Source organism: Toxorhynchites rutilus, chromosome 3 (assembly GCF_029784135.1).
Source record: "Toxorhynchites rutilus septentrionalis strain SRP chromosome 3, ASM2978413v1, whole genome shotgun sequence".
Classification (NCBI taxonomy): domain Eukaryota; kingdom Metazoa; phylum Arthropoda; class Insecta; order Diptera; family Culicidae; genus Toxorhynchites; species Toxorhynchites rutilus.
In genome coordinates, this window is record NC_073746.1 from 246,120,358 (window position 1) to 246,146,317 (window position 25,960).

At 41.3% G+C, this 25,960-nt stretch overlaps 1 protein-coding gene and 1 non-coding gene across 2 annotated transcripts; both read right to left on the reverse strand.

Annotated features, from left to right (window-relative positions):
• Window positions 1-6,118: 6,118 nt before the first annotated feature.
• LOC129780732 (U4 spliceosomal RNA) lies at window positions 6,119-6,255 on the reverse strand. The gene has a single exon (XR_008744013.1). It is a non-coding gene; the product is annotated as a U4 spliceosomal RNA (small nuclear RNA).
• Window positions 6,256-9,178: 2,923 nt separating this feature from the next.
• LOC129777658 (FHF complex subunit HOOK interacting protein 2A-like) lies at window positions 9,179-25,950 on the reverse strand. Its single transcript, XM_055784060.1, has 6 exons — window positions 25,720-25,950; window positions 24,496-25,314; window positions 23,983-24,436; window positions 23,798-23,928; window positions 23,540-23,745; window positions 9,179-10,572 (listed from the first exon to the last, which is right to left on the reverse strand). Exons 1-6 carry the CDS (start codon window positions 25,798-25,800, stop codon window positions 9,834-9,836), a joined length of 2,430 nt encoding a protein of 809 aa, XP_055640035.1. The 5' UTR covers window positions 25,801-25,950; the 3' UTR covers window positions 9,179-9,833.
• Between the last annotated feature and the right edge of the window lie 10 nt (window positions 25,951-25,960).

The following is a 25,960-nucleotide window of genomic DNA, read 5'->3' on the forward strand; positions in this document are numbered from 1 at the left end:
TACGGGTCGGAAGGAAGGTATTCATACATGTATATACACGCATTCAATAATATTAAATAACAAATAATATAATATATACTTTCATACCCACATCTATCTTCTATCCATTACATTATACTTTAATCAACTTCCTATTCCTACAGCCACACTCACCAAGGAGAATAAATTCATTAAATAAACCTCTCCATTTTTCAGCTATACTATATACCATTAAATTCAAAACCACTATATTTTATTATCTATTCAAACTGTATTTCATTTCATTTCACCCCACCCCACACCTACTCCTCCCCTCTTTCCTTCCCATACCACTCCCACCCCCTCCCAATCCACTAATCCCACCCAAATCCTTTCCACTCCTTTCCTTCCTATCCTCCTGAGAGGGGCCGTTTTGTTTTTTGGCTTTGGAACACGCCTTTCGCTAGGTCACTTGTGCTTCGTTACTGCTTTGGTCCTCGGATCAGTAAATTTTTACTTTTCTTTACAGCATATATTAAATATCTTATGAAGCATAGGATCCCTTCCTACCTTCTTCTTTAACCGAGAGTCGAGCGGACAGGTCTGATGAGTGATTTTGTTGGTTTCCCTTTCGCCAGTCCCCTCTGGGCTGGTCTTATTGTGGCTCTTCACTGGGCTAGAGGCGAATGAACTGCAAAGTTTAAAGCCTCTTAAAAACAAAGAAAGAAGAAGAAAAATCCATTCATTACGATTTGTTCGCTCGTTGGATTCACATGCAGGCTAAAAAGGGTCCTTTTCAGGATCACATAATTATCTTCAATCTAAAGAGTTTATTGTTTTGTTATCACTCGATATCCCCATCTTGTTCGGCTAAACCTTTCTGTTTAGCGATTGCATTTTCCACTCGCCACAGCTTTCACAGTTGGAAAATTTCTTCCCATCCAGCTTGTGACATATTTTACAGTAAATTACATTCAATGCGACGTGCCGAAGCGCCACTCAGTGTCGCATTGGAGGCTATTTCAACCTGTAATTGAATATTTACGATGACAGTGGTACAGTGTCGACTTTCAATTTGGGGTCATAATTTGGATCTCTATGTTTACAAAAATGTCCAACTAAATAAGTCGCATTACATGTCCGTCCAATTAGCTAAATGTCGAACTAATTGTAAATTACTGTACTTTCAATCTGGAAACAATTTAAGAATTGGTGAAAATTGAATAATCAGGAAAGTCCCCAACTATCAATAAGCTCAGAACAACTGACAAATTCACATACTCATCAGATCCTGGCAAACAAATTATGAAAAAATCAATTTGTGTTTTATTATTATTTTGGATAATGTTTTAGAAAGCATTTAACTGTATCTCCTAAACTCTTTTTGGAAGGTTTAATGGCCCTGAAGAGCGCCTTGTTTTATGGAATGGTTCCAATTTAGAAAAATTAGTACTCGTGGTTTTGAAAAAAACCATTTCGAACGCCCTCGATGCCGCCTTGTTCTGGATTTGCCACCAAAGCAGTTTGTATAAAGAACAAACTTTTTTCTTCTGCTACCTGATGCCGTTTTGCGATTGCGTTTGCCACTCGCCACTCGCTGCAACTGCCTGTTGTTGTCTTGATGTGTTCTGTTCTGAATGCGGTTTTTCTTATCGTCGCGAGCAGCTCTACCAGCCAACTCGATCACTTCGGCGGCCGAAACTATATAACGCCGGCTAGGTGGACTGGTGCACTGGTACTAACGCGCTCGGCCTAGCTACCCTTGCGGGGAACTCCAGATCAACACGGTTCGAGCCGGATTTTGCCTTTCCCTTCACTTTTCCTCCGTTACCATGTCCAGACATGGCTGCTTGGGTTGGTTTGTTGATGTGTTGTGATGCGAACCGATGTGGTGTACGGTTTGAATGAGAATGATCGTTACGGCAGCGGAGCGGGGATTTTTAAGCTGACTGGCTGGCTCGAGAATTACGCATGTGTGAGACTGCGACCAATGTTTCGTTCATTTTTTTCTTTTTCCTTTCCAATCGTGCTTCATTCTATTTCGCTGCTGTTCTGGTTGCCCGTTTTGGTCGGTACGATTTGAGGAGCACAAAATGGACCAATCAAAAATGGGCACATAGTGCATTTTGACAATGCTTGATATTTCACAATTATTCAATTATTTATCTCAAGAAAAATGAAATGTTATTCGTTATGATAGATGCGTAGATATATTTCCTATCAATTGATGCAAAAACCTTTGCGATCTATTGAGAAATGCTCGAGTTATAAGCGTTCCAAATCTTGCATTTTTTCCTACTTGTTCAGTGCCTGGATTTCCATTTCACCCCTTATATCTTCCGGTTAGACGTAGTCCTACGTCAAAAAAGCAAAAGCAACAGGTTTTCCATTTTCATAGTCTTTATTTTTAGATTTTCCAAAACAATACTCGGAACTTGACAGTTCAGTATAGTTGTATTGGTGAACCAGAGTGCCAACCCGTGAAATATCTCAGTGCGAAACTAACAGCTTTCGGGGCGAACTAGTGCGACACTGAGTGAATAAAAAAACGTTTTGACAGCAGTTAGTGCGACACTGGGGTTGAAACTGAAGAAAAACGAATTCGCTATTAGGGTGGGCTGTCATACAAATGAAAAACAAATTTCTGCATAACACGAAAACTAATCAAGCAAATGGAGCCAAATTTGGCATGTGAAGATTTTAGTGGGCACGAAACGTTTCTATGGTGAATAGACACTCTTCCCCCTCTCTAAAGGGAGAAGAGGGGAGGGGTCTGTCTTTATTCTATCATATTTTTTGTATGAAACATTTATTTCATGTAACGGAGAAACATGTTATTTGCAAGTGGTTGAAAAATCTTGAACGAGAATTATGTCTGAAAATAATCTGATATTATAAAGATGAGTTTTGATAGAAGTACTAGGAATATTATAGTAAAAGGTAAATTCAACGGGGTCGATTAGAAGATCAATCAATGAACAGTTCTGCGATTGGACTCATGAACTTGTGCTCAGTAAGAAAACGTGAATGTTTGAAGGTATTGGTAACAAAAAACAAATTTTGGGCTGGACGCAGTTTGCCGGGTCAGCTAGTAGATTTTAAATTACAGACATCAATTCTTGTTGAACCAAACAACACATGTTCATTGATCAATTTCGGTTCGAATCAATTATGCAGAAGAAAGCAGTTTCATGCTCAAAAATGGTATTTACATTGTCTGTTATACTTATACAAGCTAAAAAATTTATACAATAAATCATCATCTAAAAATTATGTGTCGGTAAACGCGGATCCATTTCGCTTGGTAAGAATAATAGTTAATTCGCTACTACAGATGATCGATTCGAAACTCCAAAACGCTATACAATTGATAGAAGATCTATTCGAATTAATGGTGAATAAGAGGATTATTTGTTAGCCAGTTAGATCAAACGATTCCGAAGTAAAGGCTAAGTCCAGTTCAAAACCACAGACGGTATTTGTTTTGTTTTCCATCTTCTGGAAATGGTACAATAAGTTACGCACGAAACGTGTATATTGGGAACAGTTTGTTGTACGATCAACCCATTGAAACGGACTCGTTTTGAATAGTATACCGTAATGCTTCAGAATCCGGACGGCTTTCTAAGCCGGAAACTTGATGATTATATTCAATATCATCACAAATTCTAAACATCATTGGCATATCCAATAGTTTTGGTATTATTGAAACAATTTTGTGTAGTTTGATAGTACCTATTACAAAGTACCTAACTGTTGACAAAAAAAAAAATGTAAAAAATCACAATGAAGTGTCTTTTTCAAGGCAGGTCGAGGAGGAGTCTGAAGTAGAGTTTTCTTCACAAGTGCCCTTCTCAGGGCTAGAGACGAATGAACTTCAAAGTATGATACTTCAACACAAGAAAGAGAAGAAAAAACCTGCATGAATGCCTTCTGATTCTTAATTGGAATGGTACTGTTTCATGCTATGCTATACCAATATTTTTGAGTAGTTGATGTTACCCTCGTAAACTATCCGGATTTCGATGCATTATGGTACTGCAGTGAAGTGGCGAATGATGGCGAAACCGCATAATATATGAATATATGATGACTGATCATCACATGGATGATAGAAATCGGATGATGGATATAATCAGAGCACGAGAGAAACATGTTTAAATATCGAATTGATGTTCCCAATATTTTCATATAAGAATGACCGATGAGCAGTCCCTCAGAAATTTTATCCCCCTAACCTCCAGTACATCGCGAGTAATCGGTCGAAACCTATTAAACTTAAAAGAAGATACAATTTCGTGATAACAAATTTTGAATTACTTCGTGAACTTCGCGAAACTACATCGATTAACCCTTACAAATAAACGAAATGAAAAAAATAACCGATTTTGTGATTTCACAAATAGTGTACAAGCAATTACGACTGACTCTTCATATATGGACGTACGCGCATATCGTTGAGGTGAAACTGTTTACTCGGTTAAATGATTGTCACAAAATCCACCAATCCTCAAGGGGGGTGCTGGGCGGAAAATTTCCCCTATCGAATAACTGTTATATCAATGATGAACTCCACCACAGGACATGCGCAAAAGTGTTGCAATACAATGCGATGTACCTGTTACTGCGGTAGCAACGGGTTCACCCGTCTTTGTTGCATTTTTACGTTGATAAGAGTAAGCAATACCGAATTGGAACTTCTTTGGTTTGAGTTTTGAGTCTCGGCTTTGGAAGAAAAATCGACTATCAATTTATTCTCATGGAAAATTCAAAATACAAGTTCATTCATCCAAGTTGATATGCTTTTCACAGTACGAGCCAACCGATTTATTTCGAAATGTTTTTTGTACTTTTTTCAGTAAAATTTGCTTCAGCATCTATACGCAAAAATCTGCTCCATATACGAATAGTTTTGATATACTGTGTGCTTCATAAAAAACTGATTTGGGCTTAAGATAGAGGTTTTTAATGCACTTTCAGAAAAAGAACCCTTGTACCTCTATGTATGACAGTACGCGTTTTCTCAGGTACTCTTTCTTACAAATCTTCAAGCTCATAGTCTGATGTAGCATTAGCATTAGCATTAGCATTGAGCAAGTTGCACAATATCGTAGGTGGTACGAATTCAGAACTATTAAGTTAAAAGCTAGCCTCCATCCGTTGCTGATGATTAGTAATATCTCTTAGATGAAGGCATGCTTTTTCCAACAGTTGAGAATTGTCCTGGCCACGTCCTTGCAACTGCTAAGAGCTCATAGTCTGATTTGTAACGAAAAACTAGGGTTTCCTTCGTAGCTGCATATTCCTCACTACATTTTTCGACATTTTTTTTAGAATCGATCAACAAAAGATTGCGCAGATTGAGGATGCGAGGCCACATCTTCAACTTCAGCATTATAAACGTGGTTTGTTTGCGATAATCATGAAAGGAAAAATTGCTAGTGGGAATGGGTAACAAGAAACAGGATTCACTATGGTGAGTGATGTGATTCTGGAAACGCGAGCACTCAACTATTCGGCGAAACGAGATTTCGAAAGTAGCATTCTGACCTGAGAAGGTCACTGAGAAAACTCCTTTAAAAACTCTCGAATTAAATATTTTTATTCATCGCTCGTATTTTTCTAACAATGCTTGACCGTGGTTATTTTTGGCAACCTGAGAAGGTCGCCGAGAAACTCTATGATATTCCTCGAATAGACGATATGGTTCCAGTTGTCAATAGTTTCAGGTTCTTTGTCGGGCATGCTACAATTGAGATCCATCATTCGCATGCTACTGCTATTATATGGATCCGTCATTCGCAAGCGTTCATATTTTTAAGCCAATCACCAGCCAATTTTTGAAATGCGCTCTGCATCCATTGAAACAAACGGTAGTCGGAAGGGGCAAGGTCTGGGCTATGAAGCGGCTGAGCCAGAATTTCTCATCCACTATTTTCCAAATAATTTTAAGCATGAATAGAAACATGAGGCCGAGCGTTGTCATGATGAAATATCATAGACTCGTGTCTGGTTGTATAATCTGGACGTTTTTATGAAATAACTCGCTTTAAACGGATCAACGGATCCGGACACTTTTTGACTTCAAAACCATAGTCACCTTTTAAATCGTTCAAACCGTTACCTACAAAATCTATCCGAGTCACCTTATATGCACTTTTCTACCAGTGGAAACAGAAAATCTAAACTTCCGCAAGTGGTACTTCCTTTCAACGAAACTCGACTTTTTTTTCCAACTAGCAATAATCGCACCTCGGTAAAACCTCATTGGTTATGATATCACCACTGCGCAAAGCTTAACTCGACAATTCTAACGCAGTAAAAATTGAACTAGTTGTACTAAACTTGTGGACAATATTTGGTTGACGGATGTCGACACTTCATGGTTCAGCAAAAATCATCTGTCGCCGTTGACTATTTATAGCACTCCCAAAGAGAATGGAACTGTGAAAAAACCACACAATCAAACATTCTTGGATTTAACTGCTTTATTCTCTACAACGAATTCAGATATTCAGATAAAAAGCTTCACGAAAAAGAATATGATTTTTGAAAATATTATCATAATTTTTGTCAAATTCCAGATTAAAGTTCAGTGATTACAACTGGCAAGGATCTTTTTATCTCATTTATTATAATTCCTTTAATCATTGTCCGTATATCAAACAAAATGTTTCTATCTGAAATGGAAGGTATATACCTACTTTGAAACAGTTTTAAGAAATTTTACCTCCTATATTACACATGAATCAACTAGACTTTTAAGAATAGTTTGCGCATCATTAGACATGCAAGTCATGCTTTTGTGTTAAAGAATTCAAATAAAATAATCAAGATTAACAGCAATTTCAGTAACATTGTCTGAACAAGGCCAAGTTATGTTTGAAAGGACACTAACGATCTGTGGTGAAAAGTAACCGTAGTTTGAGACCCTGGTTTCCAAATTAATTGCGTAGCACAACACGACGTTCTTCTTGTGAATGAAAACAGGAAGGTAATCGTCCAAAAGAAAGGAATAGTGCGTTATCATGCTCAAGCAATTTTGCATAATGTTCAACGACAGAGTCGCAAAAAGACTTCGCTTATCCTGCATTAACACACAATTGGCAGACTCTGAGAACACTATGATCAAAGTTTAAAATCCTAATTCCAATCAGTTCATTCGAAAGAAAAATATTGATAGCAATGATAAAGAAATAAATATATATTTGTTTATACTCAAAATACGGTACCGATTGGTAAAAAAAGGGACAACCAAAAATGATCGAAAAACGGTACTGTCCCGTTAAAAACGGTCAGCCTACCATACGTGGCACTTTCTTCCAGCACAGCCTCCAAACCGTTACACCTGGAGATCACCTCAGCAAATAGAAACACAAATTGATCACGTTTTGATCGACGGTCGGCATTTCTCGGATATCATCGACGTCAGAACCTATCGTGGCGCTAACATCGATTCAGACCACTACCTGGAGATGGTCAAATTGCGTTTTAAACTTAATCGTCTGCGCTCACCACGGTACCACCTACGATGACAGTATGAGCCGTACGTTGCTGCAACATACTCGCAGCGTCTTGAAGTTGCGTGACTTAGGGTAGACGAACTGGATGCTGCTCCCCTCGATGAATGCTGGAACACTTTTAAAGTGGCAGTTAGCAGCAAAGCAGAGACCGTCATCGGGTATGAACAACGAGGTCAACGGAACGAATGGTTTGACAACGAGTGCCGAGCGCTCCTGAACGAGAAGGATACAGCACGCGCAGCCATGCTGCAACGAGCGACTCGACAAAACGTGGAATGATACAGACCGAAGCGAAGGCAGCAAACACATCTCTTTCGGAAAAAAGCGCCACCTGGAAGAGAGAGAGTGTGAGGAGATGGAGCTGCTTTATCGTTCTCGAGAATCGTGGAAGTTCTTCAAGAAATTATACGCCTCGCACAAAGGCTTTGTACCGATGGCCGAAATGTGCAAGAACAAGGAAAGAGGCATCTTGACGAACGAACGCGATGTGATCGAAATATGGAGGCAGCACTACGATGAACACCAGAACCCCGACCCCCGACGATGGGTGAAGTTAAGAAGGTCAACAATCAGCTAAAGAACCACAAAGCAGCTGGTAAGGATGGCCTCGTAGCGGAGCTCTTCAAGAGATGTGAGGGAAAAATTGTAGAGTGTTGTTAGTCAGGATCTGGGACACAGAACAGCTACCGGAGGAGTGGAAGGACGGGGTAATCTGCACAATATATAAAAAAGGTGACAAGCTGGATTGTGGTAACTATCGTGCCATCACAATCCTGAATAGTGCCTACAAAATTCTGTCTCAGAACCTCTTCCGCCGTCTATCGCCAATAGTAAGTAGGAAGTAATCGAGCCGGATTCATGCCCGGATGCTCGACGACGGACCAGATTTTTAAACTGTGGCAGATCCTTCAAAAGTGCCGCGCGTATCAGGTCCCTACGCACTACATCTTCATTGACTTCAAGGCCGCATATGATACAATCGACCGACGACAGCTATGGAAGATCATGGACGTACACGGCTTTCCCCGAAAGCCGACAAGACTGATTCAGGCAACGATGGACGGTGCGCGAATCTCAGGTGAGCTATCATTCCAGACTCACAGGGGACTTCGACAAGGCAATGAACTCTCCTGTCTGCTCTTCAACGTGGCGCTGGAAGGTGTTATGCGGCGAGCGAGCTTCAACATGCGGGGCACGATTTTCAACAAGTCTAGTCAGTTTATCTGCTTCGCCAACGACGTGGACATAATCGGAAGAACACATGCGACGGTAACCGACTGAAACACAAAGCAGGGCTGATTGGACTTGGGATCAATGCTTTTAAGACTAAATACATGCTAGCAGGAGTGACTGATCGCAACAGTTTTTCTTGGTAGTAGTGTTGAGATCGGAGCGCGATGGGCAGGGCATGTTGCAAGATTGCCGAACAGCAGCCCTGCAAAGATGGTGTTCGCATCGAATCCGGTAGGAACGAGAAGGAGAAGAGACCAGCGAGCGAGGTGGTTGGACCAGGTGGAGCAGGACTTGGCAAGAATCGGTGCAGCCGGGAGTTGGAGAACTGCAGCCATGGGTCGTGTTTATTGACGAAAAGTTGTGAATCAGATCTAATCTCTGAATGGGATGTTCAATCATTATAAATGAAAAAAATAATCGTGGAAGGATTGATACAATTTCAATATATTAACTAAGTGAGTTAAAGTTAGTGAGATAAGACTGACAGCTTTTAGTGGGAGTAGGATGGACAGTGAGATGTCACCCCTTAAGAGGTATCCATGTTTTGGATACTAACATCTCGAGCACCAAAACAGCTGAGATGTAGATAATTTGACCATTGCATAGAGGAGGCCGCGGTTTTCAAGAGAATTATCCCTCTATAGGACCCAGAACTTGTTTCGTTGTAGTGATTTAAGGTAATTAATACATTCTCAGGGTAGGTCATTGCACCAAACATAGAGTACACTAGAAATTCACGTTCGAATCTGCCTCTAGCAAGCGTTAAACGAAAGAGAAAGCTTGAGTAGAATTTTTTTGTCACCTACCTTGTCCTCCTATTCCTTCGGGGAACACATAATAATCTAATTTCCAACAATCAATTCGCTTCAGCAAAGAAGGGATTGGAATGTTCATCAACATGAAAAGTTGTGAATGCGACTAGATTCGGCATATATTGATATCACCTTTATACAATTTATGACCCATGTGCTAAAGTACGAATGCATTTGCTTAATAAATATATTAACGACCAAACAATTGCTGTTGAACTAATTACACAATGCAGCGCTCAACACGATCGAAGATGCAAATAAAACTATGTATGCGATAAAATTACACTAAGCTACTTTCATAATACATTTACTCTGTTGCATGGTGATACTTCACGAACGCAATTGCCGCCAATTCTTTGCAGAATTCCTCCAACACGACAATCGATTCGAACAACGGATCGTTGATTTCCTCTTCTTCCTCAGCATGTCCACACGGAGCGTGATGCTCGCAATTTTTATGGTACATAGGCGGATTCGATAGAAGCCGTTTACCAGTTTCGCTGATTTTCTCGTGGAAATTCTCTACCCGCGGAATTTCCGTCAGCAGCTGACGTGTGAGAAACTGCATCACAGACCACAGAGTGGTGGCTCCAGGTGCCACCGGGATTTCGGGACTCAAAAGGATTTCGTGTAAGTAGGGATGTGGAAACAAAGCCAGCTTGGACAGAATAGCTATAACGGCCAGATTCAGCTCGTACGGCTGTGTGCTCATTTGTTTGACGTGCGAAAACAGCAGTCTGAGCAGTGGCCCTTCGTAGAAACTTTCTTCCGATATTCCACTGTCTCCGCACTGGACATCGCCCGGATCAGTTCTTGGTTTGAACTTCGGCTTCACACTGGGCACAGGAATGCTTCTCGGCAATGAATTCATCTCTTCAGTCGGTGAAATCAAAGGACTTTCGGGCCAGATAGCTTCGACGGGCCAATTGAAACCATGTGTTTTGTTGATCCACGTTTGATAGTGTCTACTAGCGTCCTGCATATACTCCTCGTAGCAGATTCCAGCCGAGTCGTTCATTATGTGTCGTGGTAACAGAAGTAGAAAGCTGCAAGGTATGAAATCAAAACAGTCATCAAAGAATTCATACAGTGGCTCAAACTCGTAATCGTATCCCACCACGCAGAACATTTTCACTTAGACATTCAGCTTTTGGAATATTGCACGAACATATTGTTACCTTGGTGTGTGTAGATGTGGTGGAGAAAAATATAGAAAAAAAAAATCGATTTCTTTCAGTTTTTACAGAAATTTTCTGAATTAAAACAATTTTTTTTGTCAACCGAGTCAACCGAGTACAGAATTTATTTAAGTTTTCAATACTACCTTTCGATTTGTGGTGCGGTCATTGCTTGCATTCATCATCATAGACCAGGGGGTAATTCCTTCAAACAAAAATATCTCTGTATGGAAAGGTCCTATATGAACGTTATATTGCGTTGGGGAAAAAGAAATGTCGTATATTGTCAATATATGGCAACACTTAAACATATCTTGTGTTGTACTTATCGCATCGGGTCATACTATACGGCTATTTAAAGACGACAATCTGTGCTACAAGTGTCGTTTCGACAGTGTTGTGATTGTCCTTTTCAGTCTCAAGTTATAGCGCGTCGAAGATGGAGTCCACCAAGCAAGAAATTCGTCATATTTTACATTACTACTGCGAGGTAAAACTGCAACGAAGGCGGCCGAAAAAAATCGTGTAATTTATGGACCCGATACTGTAACGATTCGCACAGCACAGCGTTGGTTTGATCGATTTCGTTCTGGTGTAGTGGCTGTCGAAGATACACTCCGTACTGGTAGGCCAATCGTCGTGGAAACCGATAAAATCGTTAAAATAATCCAAGTATACCGGCATGTGAGCACTCGCTCGATTGGCCAGGAACTGAGTATAGACCATAAAACCGTTTGGAACTATTTGCAGAAGATTGGATTCCAAAAAAAAGCTGGATGTATGGGTGCCACAATCTTTTCCGCACTGCTGAAACGGAACGTACTCGACCCATTTTTTGAAGAAGATGGTGACTGGTGATGAAAAGTGGATCACGTACGACAACCTAAAGCGAAAAACAGGAAGTGGGTTATATCTATGGTATAACCGCAAGGGTGACGTAGGACTATCGTTGATTTAGAGATCATTTGTTTGAAGTTGAATCTAAATAAATCCTGAATGAATGAATAAATAAATATTTGGGTGACTTCAAAAACGAGTGTTACTTTGAAGACTCAAGGTTTTATGCATCCAATATTGGATACAAAAAACCTTGTTCTGAAGAATAATCTTCAGAAGCTTTCCTGTTAACTGCACTTGATTGACAAATCACAAAACCAAATGTATGTGGTCGCCGTATTATATGGATAGAAAACATTAAAATAAACTCGCTTGAATGTAATTTTCAATTCCAAGGGGAACTGGCAGATTATTTTTCAGCAACGATCATTTCTTTCCAGGTTTCCTCTCGATAACCAGCAAACGAAAAGAGTTGCGCGCGTGTATGTGTGTGTGTGTGGCGGCTGCTTCTATGTCTTCCCGAGGAACCGTATTTCGATGCTGATACTCTCTTGGTCACCTTCTCTTCTCCTTCTGTTCGATCGGCTTTTCTGCGCTCCCTCACAGTTAAAACAAACTGATTGCATTTCAGGTCAGGTCAAGCCAGGTAATGAATACCTCGATCCCTCGCCGTTCAGCTCGTTCAGTAACGATGTTATCTTGTCGATGTCCTCAGGCGTCGTGCACAAATTACGTAACGCAAAAATCCGGATTTTGAACCTCCCCCCCCCTTTCGTAACGCAATTTCCTATCTCTAATAAACAGAAAGTAACGCAACATCTGACCCCTCCCCCCTTATCGCGTTACGTAATTTGTGCACGACGCCTCACGAAAAATGAATGGGTTTCACCACCAGAATATCATTTCAGTATGCTTTTCGTGCGTGATTGAATCGAGAGAAGGTGTGGTTTACGATGGCAATTTGGAAGGCAAACTAGAGGAGAATGAACTTTCTGAGTATGAAAATTTCGGCGACTGAGCAATAATCGATTGAAAATTATATAATTTTGACGATACGAAACGTTTTCCGTTTTTCATGTTATGCATCCATTATTGGATACGAAAATATCCTACTGATGGGAAAGAATAATCTTCAGAAGCCTTCCAGCTAATTACACTTGATTGAAAAATTACGAAATCAAATGTATTTGGTCGCTGTGTTCGCCATATAATTAAAAAACATTAAAATAAACTCTTTCCCATGGATGTATTCTTCAATTCCCAGGGAACTGACAGACTATTTTTCAGCAACGATTAGATCTTTCTGGAATTTTCTCGATGCTGTATGGCATCCAAACGAAAATTCTCGTTTCAGTTTGGCCTGCAAAAAACTTTTCTGAACTCTAATCCATCAAATTTGGAGCCCTGAAAAGGGCCGTTGATTATATGCTAAGCTAATATAGCACCCTCTCCTTGGATTCGACGGGCCAGCTGAATTTCCACGAACCAAATGCTGCAAAGGTAACTTACGGATCAGCAATTCGGTCGACTTCTGATAGCGACGAATTTCATGCGAAGTTCCCGGTCGATAGCGATGTGGCTTCTTCACGCTTCCTGCGGCTGGTGCGCTTATCCGAGCTGCTTTCGTGGTGCCTTACCACCGAAGGACTAACGAGCTGTCTGCTTAGTCCCGATGAAACGAGTCCGCACGGTGCGAGAGTAGAGTAAGAAATGAACGAAAGCAAGGGAAGTGTCATTTTATAAAACATAAAAGAATCGAATGTAAACCCCACCCTCTTTATTATATAAGCTTACTGTATACTCACGAATATAATAAGGGTGGGATTTAGATTCTATACTTTTATGGTTTATAAAATGACGCTTCCTTTGCTTTCGTTCATTTCTTACTCTACTCTCGCACCGTGAGGACTCGAGCTCGTTAGTCTTTCGCAGACAGCTCGTTAGTCATTCGGTGGTAAGGCACACGAAGTCAGCTCGGATAAGCGCACCAGTAGCAGGATAGGTGGAGAAGCCACATCGCTATCGACCGGGAACTTTGCGTGAAATTCATCGCTATCAGAAGTCGACCGAATTGCTGATCCGCAGCTACCTTTGCAGCATTTGGATCGTGGAATTGCTCAGGACTTCAAAACCGACTTGCGCTTCCAAAGTTCCGCGGCTATGACGCTGTAGGAGGCTTATTCGAAGATACCAATTTGTGTGCTATCCATGCAAAACGCGTCACATCATGCCCAAGGACATCCAGCTGGCCCATCGTATCCGAGGAGAGCGTGCTATATTAGCTTAGCATATAATCAACGGCCCTTTTCAGGGCTCCAAATTTGATGGATTAGAGTACAGAAAAGTTTTTTACAGGCCGAACTGAAGGGAGCATTTAGCGAAAATCGTGGTTTCGATAATAATTCGTTACCGATAGGTGCCATGGATATGGATTTCTTAATGAAGAATATGAAATACATGACATGATGTAGTGAATATATCCGAAGAAATCACTTTGGTGAAACTGCATTATAAAATGATTTGTGTACGAATCAAGCAAAGTTAGCGCTCAATTTTCGTACTGAGCAGACGCGTTTTGCTATAGCAGCAGCGAAAGTAGATCTCAAACTATTATCCAAGTAACAAAAGTTTTCTGAATTGGAGTTACAACAACGAGTCGTTGACACGGTGTGTGGCGGCTCCCCGATGAATCGTCGCGAGAACACCTTTCGCATAGACTATGCGAACCTTCCGAAAAAACCGGAATACTCAAAAATCCACAATTTCTGTGGAACCGTACTAAAATTGAAGCAAGGAGAGGTGACGCGCATACAATGCAATAGAACACTCGGGTGTGCATTCATAAAAGTCGTTAGCAACGAGCTCGCGAAGAAAATATGCGAAGAGAACGACAACAAGCATGAGGTGAACGTTGATGGTAAAATGTATCGTCTACGAATCGTGATGGAGGATGGAGCGACAGAAGTGAAATTGTTCGATCTATCCGAAAGAGTCACCGATCGAAAAATCGCAGAATTTCTCAGAGGATATGGGGAAGTGATTTCGATACAGGAGCAAATATGCGGCTCTGACCTGTTTTTCCCGGGAATCTCCACGGGTACTCGTGTTGCGAAAATGATAATAAAACGAAACATCGAATCGTGGATAACGATCGATGGAGAGCGGACACTCGTGACCTATCTTGGACAACAGCAGACATGTCGTCATTGCCGTGATTTCATCCATAATGGGATCACGTGCGCGCAGAACAAGAAACTACAGGTGCAGAAGTCGTACGCCGATGCGGCGAAACAGCCTGCTTCAGACACACGAGCACCAAATAGATTGAAATTGCCGACAAAAATTCAAGAGATGTCAAAATTAGGTACTAAACCACCACCGAGACCAAAAGAGCAGCTGTTAATGCCTCCTCCGAATTCTATAGAATCGGAATCAGAATTATCAGCACGACACGCATCAATAAGTGCGACACAACCATCGGGCTGCGGGTCAATGAACGATAGACTGGTTCAACGACCCCCTGCTAGCGGCGGAGTGGATTGCGAAACTGCTAGTAGTAAACCCGATGGCAACGAAACTGATACTGCGTCGACCAGCCGAAGACTTAGCTACTCAGCAAACTCAGCAGTACTCTCCGCATTACCTAGTGCGACTCAGCCATCGGATAGCGGGTCATTGCTCGATAAACAAGCTCAGCGACCCCCTGCTAGCGGCGGAGTGGTACGCAAAACCGCTGGTGGTAAATCCGATGGCAACGATACTGACACATCGTCCACGTCGATCACTAGCCGACAACTTCGGGTACGACCGCCGGGTAAGAAACGGCGAGAAGATAGCGATGACGAAAGAGGCGAACCAAAGCAAAAATGAGCCAGTTCGTCAGCTACAACATCGCAACTATAAATATCAACACAATTACAAACAATACTAAGCTTGAAGCCCTTCGTACATTTGTGCGCACGATGGAGCTTGACATCTTATTCCTGCAAGAGGTAGAGAACGAAAATTTGTGTCTCCCCGGCTACAACGTCGTCTGCAATGTGGACCACGCGAGAAGAGGGACGGCTATAGCACTAAAACAACACATTCAGTTCACGCATGTCGAAAAGAGTCTGGATGGTCGCCTCATCGCTCTGAGAGTGCAGAATACAACGTTGTGTAATATCTACGCACCATCGGGAACAGCACTGCGTGCTGAGAGAGAACGTTTCTTCAATGCCACAATCGCGTACTATCTCCGACACACCACCGAGCACGTGATACTCGCCGGAGATTTCAACTGTGTACTTCGGCCAAGCGATGCGACTCACTACAACACTAGTCCCGCTTTGCAAGCGACGGTACGACAACTACACCTGCATGATATATGGGTTAAATTATACCCAACAACCCCCGCGCCAACGTACATCACTCATAATGCGACTTCCAGGCTCGATCGTATATACGTCAGCAGTGGGCTTTGCGAACATTTAAGAAATGCCACGACACATGTATGTTCATTCACCGACCACAAGGCGGTAACAGCTCGGATATGTCTGCCTTCTCTAGGAAGCGCGCAAGGGCGAGGGTTTTGGTGCCTGCGTCCTCATTTGTTAACCCAAGAAAACATGGAGGAGTTTAAAAATCGATGGCAATTTTGGACTCGTCAGCGTAGAAATTTCAGCAGCTGGATGACATGGTGGATATCATGTGCAAAGCCGAAAATTCTGTCCTTTTTTCGATGGAAATCCCGGGAAATATACAAGGAGTATCACATTATACATCAACGGTTATATACTCAACTCAGACTCGCATACGACAATTACTATGGAAATGCCGCCATGTTAACGAACATCAATCTGTTGAAGGCGCAAATGCTCGCGCATCAGAGACGTTTCGCGCAAAATTTCATGCACATCAACGATACATTAATAGACGGAGAAAGTATCTCCACATTCCAGTTGGGAGAAAGACAGAGAAAAAAAACAGTCATCACGAGCATGCGGAATGAGAGAGGAGAATTACTGAGAGATTACGATGCGATACAACACCACGTGTTTGAATATTTTAGAGAACTTTACTTAGCGACGGAGGAAAGTGATGAAGCAGCAGAAATGTTTGAGTGCGACAGAGTCGTACCCATAGATGACGAACTAAACTCCGCTTTAATAGCAGAAATAGAAACGACGGATATATATAAAGCGGTAAAAGCATCAGCGGATAGGAAATCCCCAGGAGAGGATGGTCTACCGGCTGAATTTTACAAGAGAGCCTTTGACGTAATCCATAAAGAACTAAATATGGTGATGAATGAAGCAATAACAACACAATTCCCCTCCGAGTTCACGAGCGGCACCATCGTGCTAGTTAAAAAGCGAAGAAATGACGACACCGTGCGAGCATATCGACCGATCACTCTTCTGAATGTGGGTTTCAGAATCTTTAGCAAGATACTGAAGGTCCGATTAGAATACGTGCTTAGAAGCTATGGGTTGCCGAGCGAAGCACAAAAATGCTGCAACCCCGGCCGTAATATATTTCAAGCTACGCTCGCACTAAAAGATAAGATCTCAGCGCTAATCGCCGAAAAGAGAGCAGGAAAACTGATCTCATTCGACCTCGACCACGCATTCGATCGGGTCTCACATAGATTCCTCCATCGTACCATGCGATCGCTCGGCATACACCAAAACTTCATCGGACTTCTGAAGCGCATTACCGAACGATCTACGTCTCGGATAATGATAAACGGGCTTTTATCACACAGCTTTCCCATCGAAAGATCGGTGCGACAGGGCGATCCACTGTCGATGATGCTCTTCGCTCTATATCTACATCCACTTCTTACGCGAATAGAGCGGGTCTGTGGTAGTGACCTCTGTGTAGCATACGCAGATGATATCAGTGTGGTGACAACGTCCACACAAAAAATCCAAAATATCAATGAACTGTTCGATCAATTTGAAAGAGTTGCTGGTGCGAAACTGAATCGCCATAAGACGATTTCAATTAATGTTGGAGCATATGATGAGAATCGTTGTATAGTACCATGGCTTCAGACACGTGAGACGGTTAAAATACTCGGCATCGTCTTTGCGAACTCAATAAGAGAAATGGTGAAACTGAACTGGGATGCGCTAGTTTCCAAAACAGCCCAAATAATTTGGCTTCATTCGCTACGGAACCTCAATCTATGTCAGAAGATAACGCTTTTGAATAATTTTATCCTTTCCAAGATGTGGTATGTGGCATCGATAATCCCACCGTATACTGTACACATCGGTAAAATTACCGCAACAATGGGATCGTTCGTATGGAGAGGATTTCCAGCACGAGTACCGATGCAACAGCTTGCGCGAAGTATCGAAGAAGGTGGACTGAAATTACAATTGCCAGCGCTCAAATGCAAAGCGCTGCTAATTAACCGACATCTGCGAGAGATGGATGTCATGCCGTTCTATAACTCATTTCTCACTAATACAATTCGTATCCCAGCAGATTTGCCCTGTTTAAGACAAATCCGTCAACATGTCACACTTCTCCCACCTCAGATCCAACAAAACATCTCTAATGAACTCATCCATAGATTCTTTATCGAGCAGACCGAACAGCCGAGAATAGAACGAAAACATCCGAATCACCATTGGCGTCGTATATGGCGCAACATAGCATCCAGGAAAATCTCGTCGAGACATCGCAGTGGATTATACCTACTAGTGAACGAGAAGACACAGCACAGGAAACTGATGCACACTATGCAGCGGGCAGATGGAGCCAGCTGTGTACATTGTCAGGCAGTTGAGGAGACGTTAGTGCACAAATTGAGCGAGTGCCCTCGAGTTGCAGCAGTTTGGGCAAGAATGCAGCGCAAAATGACAGAAACATTAGGGGGATGGCAACAACTATCTTGTGAGGACCTATTGAGACCATCATTGCAACATATCAATCATACAAAAAGAAATGAATTATTGAGAAACTTCGTTCAATATGCTAATTTCATTGATGAGGATAGCGGAACCATGGACATTGCTAGTTTAGAATTTTATTTAGAAGTGAACTAAATATGTAAATATTTTCGAACAAATAAACTTGACATTGAAACATCAAAAAAAAAAAAAATGCCGCAATCGATAGTCGACTCTAATTTGCGCTGGGTAATTTCCTCGGAGGACTCGATTCCTCCTTTGAACATTAATAATCTCTTTCTGGCAAAACGATGTGGTATGAATCACATTATTTGAATGATAGAATGAAGAAGTTTTCTGCCAATTTCCTTCAACCTCCAAACGTATCTTTCTCCCGTTTGTCGTTTTCGCGTTCGCTAATCCTTTCTCACAACACCCATTTCTCGTTTGAGAAATTGTTGAGTAAACATTGTTTGCCAGTGCGCGTAGAGCGGGAATTCCTAAAGATTCATTGCACCTCTAATAAATTGCCGAAAGACGTGGTCTTACGTTGATCGCACTTGATTGAAAAAATCCAAAACGAAATGTATTTGGTCGCAGCATTATATGAGCAGAAAGCAAATAATCGCTCGAAAATGATTTGATTTTCGCGATGTGAAACATTTTCCGTTTTTCATGATGGGGAAAAAAATATTCAGAAGCTTTCCTGTTAATTGCGATTGATTGAAAAATAACAAAACCAAATGTATTTGGTTGCAGTGTTATATGGATAGAAAACATTAAAATAAACTCTTTCGCATGAATGTATTTTTCAATTCCCAGGGGAACTGGCAGATTATTTTTCAGCAACGATGATAGCAACGAGAATTCCGCGCGTGTATGTGTGTGTGTGTGTGTGGCGGCTGCTCCGATGTTTCAAGCGGAACCGTGGCATCACTCTCCTCCTGATGGATTCCCTTTTGGCCTTAGGTGCACAAACAGGCTCTTGGTGACACCGTTCATCAGCGTTTTCATGATAAACGAAATTAGCTTCACAACAACAGCGACAACATGCTCCAATCGCTGTTCAATCATAACTGAGTGGGTTTACGAGCGGCGCTCGCTTATATACCGATTGGTGATTTCAATAGCCTGTTTTGAAAGCAATTTTAAGACTATTGAAACAAGTTTTTGGATGAAAAAGTAACAAGTATATGACGCGTAGACATTTTATCTTTCAAATGAAGTGTTTATCATACCATTTCGTTCAGTTGTTTAAGAGCTATTAACGCTCAAAATCTCGGTCTCCAGCGTAACGCTTTCGTTCTCGAAACTTTGGTTTTACACCCCGGTATAGAAATGAAAGACGTAGTCCTACGTCAAAAAGTCGTGGTCGAAGCGCGGTCAGCCGGTCCAAACCATAGCCAAGTCCGGATTGACGACCAGGAAGGTTTTGCTGTGTGTTTGGTGGGATTGGAAGGGAATCATCCACTATGAGCTGCTCAACTATGCCCAGACCCTCAACTCGGTTTTCTACTGTGAGCAGCTTGATCGTTTGAAGCAGGCGATTGACCAGAAGCGGCCAGAAATGATCAATAGGAATGGTGTTGTTTTCCACCAGGACAACGCTCGACCTCACACATCTTTGATGACCCGCCAGTAGCTACGGGAGTTCGGATGGGATGTCGTATTGCACCCACCATATAGTCCGGACCTAGCTCCAAGTGATTATCATCTCTTCCGGTCCATGCAAAACGCTCTTGGTGATACTAAGTTGGCCTCAAAAAAGGCTTACGAAAACTGGCTGTCTGAGTTTTTTGCAAATAAGGAGGGGGGTTTTATAAGGGGGGGATAATGAAGTTGCCTTCTAAATTGCAACAAGTTTGCGAACAAAACAGCGCATATTTGACTTAAATTGGATAATTTTTAGAATGTTAAATAAAGCGTCAAATTTCGATCAGAAATACAACATTTCCAAAATCTGAGATTTAAGCTTTAAAACGAAGGTCCCTTATACCAGCCAGTGCATAATTCCGCTCACTTGACATCGAATACTGCTTTTCTCACTAGCTATCTTCTGATAAACTATATTTATATATACTCGCAAAACTATAACTATTCGAAAAATTGGCAACCAAGTACTATTAGTTAGGCTTAACTGTATAAATTTCAGCCAATATCGTTCGTCGCACTGTCGATCGTCATATTTGTTGTTTTCCTTAGCAAAGTGGCTAACAGCATTGTGCACTGTTGTTATCGATTTAAGAAGTGTAAACGATTGAAAATTTCCGAAAGCAATAAAAACTAAACGATACAGGTACACTGCTCTGATTTTTAGTTTGTTCATATCTTTTCATTGCAAATTCGATAAATTATCTCCAAAATAAACATAACTGGAACAAGAATACCCATATTTCTACTTGTTTCTTATTCCATCCAACAGATCTCATTTGCTATATTGCGATGAACAAACGCCGGTCAGAAACGCATGCAATAAGATAGGTCGAATATAGCAGATGCTGTGGAAATGGTGAGAACCGAATTTTCCGTTCGAAAGGCGGCCAAATTGCACGGAATTTCGTATTCAACACTGCGCGAAAAGTACTTGGAAAGTATTCCAGACTACGCCCTGAAAAAGCAACCGCAACCTCGATGCCACAGAAGGACGAATAGTTGAATGGCTGTTATCCAAAGCAAAAGCTGGATTCCCCGTGGACACAAAGAGATTACTGTTGAACGTAGCTCTTTAAGTGAGAAGATCAGCTCGTTTCAATCCAATTAAAAACGGGATACCGGTTCGTAAATGGATCAATAGGTTCATTAAACGGCATCCAGGAATATTAAAACGGGTGCCAAGCGTATTGTCAGAGCATCGTGCAGCTGTTTCCAAGCAACAAATCAGGAGCTGGTTTCACGAAATCCATGAGTGTTTCGTGGAAGAAGCGCTGTCCAATGTGTTGAAATTTCCGAGACAGATGTTCAATTTGGACAAAACAGCAGTACGTACAATACCTACACAAGAACTGGTTTTAGCTGGTTCCGGCAAAAAAAAACATCCAAGCAAAAGTAGTTAACACCGAACGAGAATCTTACACTGCACTGTTTTGTGGAAATGCAGCCATGCAGTTAGCGGCAACGTTGAAATACCGTAAATACCGTACAAATCCAGGATGCCAAGAGAGATCTGGCAGAGATTGGCCGCAGCAAGAACGGAATCGGGTTAGATTTCCTGTTGTTCCTGTTTCTCAAGGATGTTTTAACCCTTGGCTTGTCCAGCAGTGAATATCGTTTCGAATATCGTTTACTCTCTTCCAAAATTGACAATGCTGGACGTCAGCTATTTCTGACCACCCAAAAGCTGTGGTTAGAACGACGAGTCTACAATCGACATTAATCAACGGTTTCTGGCGATGTGGATTGTATCCGGTAAATCCTGATGCTATTAATTACTCAGGTCTTATTGGAAAACCCAATGAAGCATCTTCACCACAAGCTGTGTTGCCAATAAATAAACGACATGTTACTACTGTAATTCATTCGATTATAGATTTCGACTCATTTAACTTGTTTACAACATAAAACATTATCAAATCAACTATTTAAAACGATTCATTACTATAACAATTTGATTATTGGAATTAGGAACACCAATTAATGGAATTAGGAAAATGACGTTTTTGCCGGTTGGAATTAGGACTAATATATGCGAAATATTTTCCATCATTATAGGTGGTTTTAATACAGCAACGCTCTCATTCGTATGTTTATCAGTAGTGGAACAAATCCCAAACAAGAAGCATATTTGAGAACATTATATATGCACAAGCAGTAATTTTTAGAGTACACAAACGGTAAATATTGTCTTAGCTGAGCGATATAAGTGCGATTCACATACAACATCCACGTTACGTTCACGTCACGTCACGTTGCGTTACGTCAATTATACTCTCATGGAATTCTTATGGAAACATTCACATACAGCGGCAACGTAACGACCCGTCAGCATACGTTCAACAAAAACGACCGGCAGGATTTGTAGAAAAGAATAATTGACGGAGACAAACGGTTCGTTGGGGTTTTGTCTGGGTTTTGTGTCTCGCTTTTTGTTTTGATTTTGGTTGCACTTTTGATGCCAACATATCTTCCAGTTTCGAATTTTTCAGTCAAAATCATTTGCGACTAGCTGAGGAAAACAGTCAATGTATTATTATTGTTGAATAACGGCCGGGAATACAGGTTTTAAGCATTTAAATAAAATAATTCAATGATTTTCATTGATTTTTCCAAAATTTAGAACTGATTCCAGGTATGCTGATTCGGAAGAGGGCATTGCAATTCAAAACTGTTGTAGGTGTCGACATTAATTAATTTAATCGTTTGACATTTGACGCGACGGTGCTGCTGCAGCATAGACTGCATATGTGAATTGACGGGGACGTTGACGTAACGTAACGTTCTATGTGAATCACACAATATGGGTACTTCACGGTACACTCAGGTTATTTTTTAAGCGGTTTTTTTACGCGGATTTTCCAATTAACACTTTTTTTACGCGGGTTTTCCAATTAACGCGGTACCCGCGTAACCAGTGCAATATCACATTTCTCCCTCAGCTCACAATTCTCATTACTGTAATTAGTGCTTGTAACGGAGCTTTGCGCTTATGAAGGAAATTAGTGCCGCACCTTATCACGATCCTTACGTAGATTTTAGGTGTTGGGTAACGGGGAGCTCACCGGACGGTACAACGGGACGGTTTTTAAACGAGCAGCGATTCGTGAATGTCTTTCACTGTCTTACTTAGATATGGACGGTCCAACATCGTGCATCGGCAGTAGAGTGTACAAATCACAAGGGAATCTTCTAACAACAGTAGATGAGGAATTCGTGAGAAAAACCGAACTATAGCTACCAGTAACCAACGAAATTGCAGGAAAAAACTACGGATTTTTCACCGTTTTACTTAACGAGCAACACGCAACTTTTTACTACCGTTCTACGTAAGGATAGTCCCCATTTGATATCTATCTTTAGGTGACATGGTTTTTTTTAACGGATTTAAAGGAAAAAGTAGTGGAAAAAGATCTGCATGTTGGGATACGATTACGAGTTTGAGTCACTGTACCTATACTCACTGATTGATAACTTTGAGGATGTTGTGGGGTGCCAGCGTTCGCGATTTTATTGGATCATCCGCACTTCCTCTTCGTCTTTCTCGATTGTCCTCTTCGTCGGACCAGGATTCAATGGTGTGAGAGTTTTGGTCAAAATATCCCCGGTTGTTTATGTAGAAGAAAATCATTCCATGAAGTATCTTCTCGTGGGGGTTGTCTAGGAGGGACTAGAATAAAATATTAATGTTTGCATGAGCTGTTGGAGGGAAGTGTAATTACTTCAACAAACTGCAGTGTTTGCAGAAGAATATCCGAGTTTTCATGGGCATTTTCGATTAGTATTGTTAGCAAACAATCAGTTCCGTTGATGTCTTTTATGTCTTCTTCGCCGATAAGCCAATGGGCGATTTCTGCAAATATACTTCTACCAGTATGTCGCGTTAAATAAATTAAGGGAGTATTACCGTCTAGTAAGGCTTTAGATTGAGTGTTCTTGATAATCTTGGCCGTTAGTACTAACATAAATGGCGCATAGCTACCCAACAGACTAGGTTCAATATAGTTGACCATCAGTTGGCTCCTGACCAGTTCTCCCAGCTCTAGGGCCAGAACAGCACTCTCCTTCATCAGACAATCACAATAATCTAACCAACATAAAAAAGACGTTAACTGGTAACGTCCAATGAAATGCGGTTGTTCGCTGTCCCGTGGAATCAATCCCCACGAGACGTTAGCATCCTCAATGTCTCCGGTGTCCATATCTTCTGGGATTTGTTGGCAATGAATGGCAACTCGGTCTGCTATGAGCGCACAAAATCGACTGAGACTATTCTGGATCGCGTTACACGTTCTGTTCAACGTTGGAATGGACGCCAAAATAAGAATACCTTCACAGGCTCGAACGATAATTGTGCTGTCCTGCAAAAAAATGTATCTATGACATGTCGTACAACAATGACGTAAGACATCCTACTTACTGCACTATCCAAGTAACTCACGATGGCATCGAACAACACGAAATGTTCTTCCTCTTCGCAGTCACATTGGGAATCACTAACGCTCTCAGATGTGTGGACACTACTTCCAACATCACTGGTTTGTTCATCTATAATCAAGGAAATTCGCCTCGAATCATACTCGATCCTTGTACTCTGGAAAAGCGGATTGTTAACGGGTGTTTTGGTTGCCGAGATTCCCTTCCAGCTGTGAAGCATTTGAGCGGAATGATGATGGGATTTGAGAAAAAGATTAATCAAAATCGAATCCTTCCGAACCAGTCCGGCAACCGTTTCGAGGAAAAGAATTTCCTCTTTCTCATAGGGCGATGCTATGGTTCCGTTGCAAAGATCCACTAACTTTTGCACTGGCTGGAAGAGGCTTGCGTGACCCAATGGGGGACTCTTCATGCAGGAAAGCAGTCGCCGAATCCAGTTAAGGATAATCAAACGAGCTCCCGGAGGGCTGTCGTTTATGGCGAGTTCCACCAGCACATCAATCGGACGGTTGCTTAATATGAATTCCAAGCACTCGGCCCGAGGGTCCACGACTAACGATTCTCCTTCATTGCCCGATACTCGCTCTTCATTCGTGCTCTTCGATTGCTCCGTGGATCCACAAGTCTTAACGTCAAGTCTCTGTTCCTCTAGAATCAATATCTGAAGCATCTGCTCCAGGTGAACCGGAATGTTTGTGTCATTGATATGAATTTTTGGCAATGTTTTGTCGGCGATGTAAAAGTTTTTCACTTGTTTGTAGTGGTAATCGAAATCCTGGAGTGCAGTCGGCGGCGGGGCAAGCTAATAAAACCACAGATATAAGTAAGTAATTAAACTGTATATTGATATTCTATCATTAATCGGTGTATAAACAAAGATATTACTATTAACAATAAACCCATGATTATAATTTAAATTGACACATAATTAATTGAAAAAAAAAACAACAAAAACACTGTAATGATTGAGATATAAAAATTAAAATATGAAATATGATAAGTAGAAATCCACTTATAGAATAAACGGTTTCAGAAATTTTGATGTATCGTATTGTTATGTAATGTAAGCCGGTTGATAAGCGACAAATGTAAACACTCGGTGTTATGATTGCTTTTTTCACCCTGGCCCATCATGATTATCGATAAGAAGAGATACCATCATTGCATGATAAACCCCTTTTTGTTGTATTTTCGTTATGGCTCTTACCACATCGGCTGCAGTCTGCAGAACTTCTGAGAGTCGTCCCAACATTTTATCAATTTCATTAAACTTCCTGCAGAGAAACATGAAACTGTTCCACACGTCCCACTTTTTAGGTCATATTTCTGGACACTTCCAAGAGAGACCACAAATGGTAAAAATCGACGCAAAATAGCTGTACCTCCGAAGGAGGCAATGTTTTTATTTTCACTCGATTTTCGCTAGAATGAAAACGCAATTTGACGTT

Coding starts and splice junctions, on each gene's coding strand:
- LOC129777658 (XM_055784060.1), bottom strand. CDS start 25,800: ATGTTTCTCTGCAGGAAGTTTAATGAAATTGATAAAATGTTGGGACGA. Junction 25,315..25,719: donor TGCAGACTGCAGCCGATGTG/GTAAGAGCCATA, acceptor TGGTTTTATTAG/CTTGCCCCGCCGCCGACTGC. Junction 24,437..24,495: donor TGAGTTACTTGGATAGTGCA/GTAAGTAGGATG, acceptor ATTTTTTTGCAG/GACAGCACAATTATCGTTCG.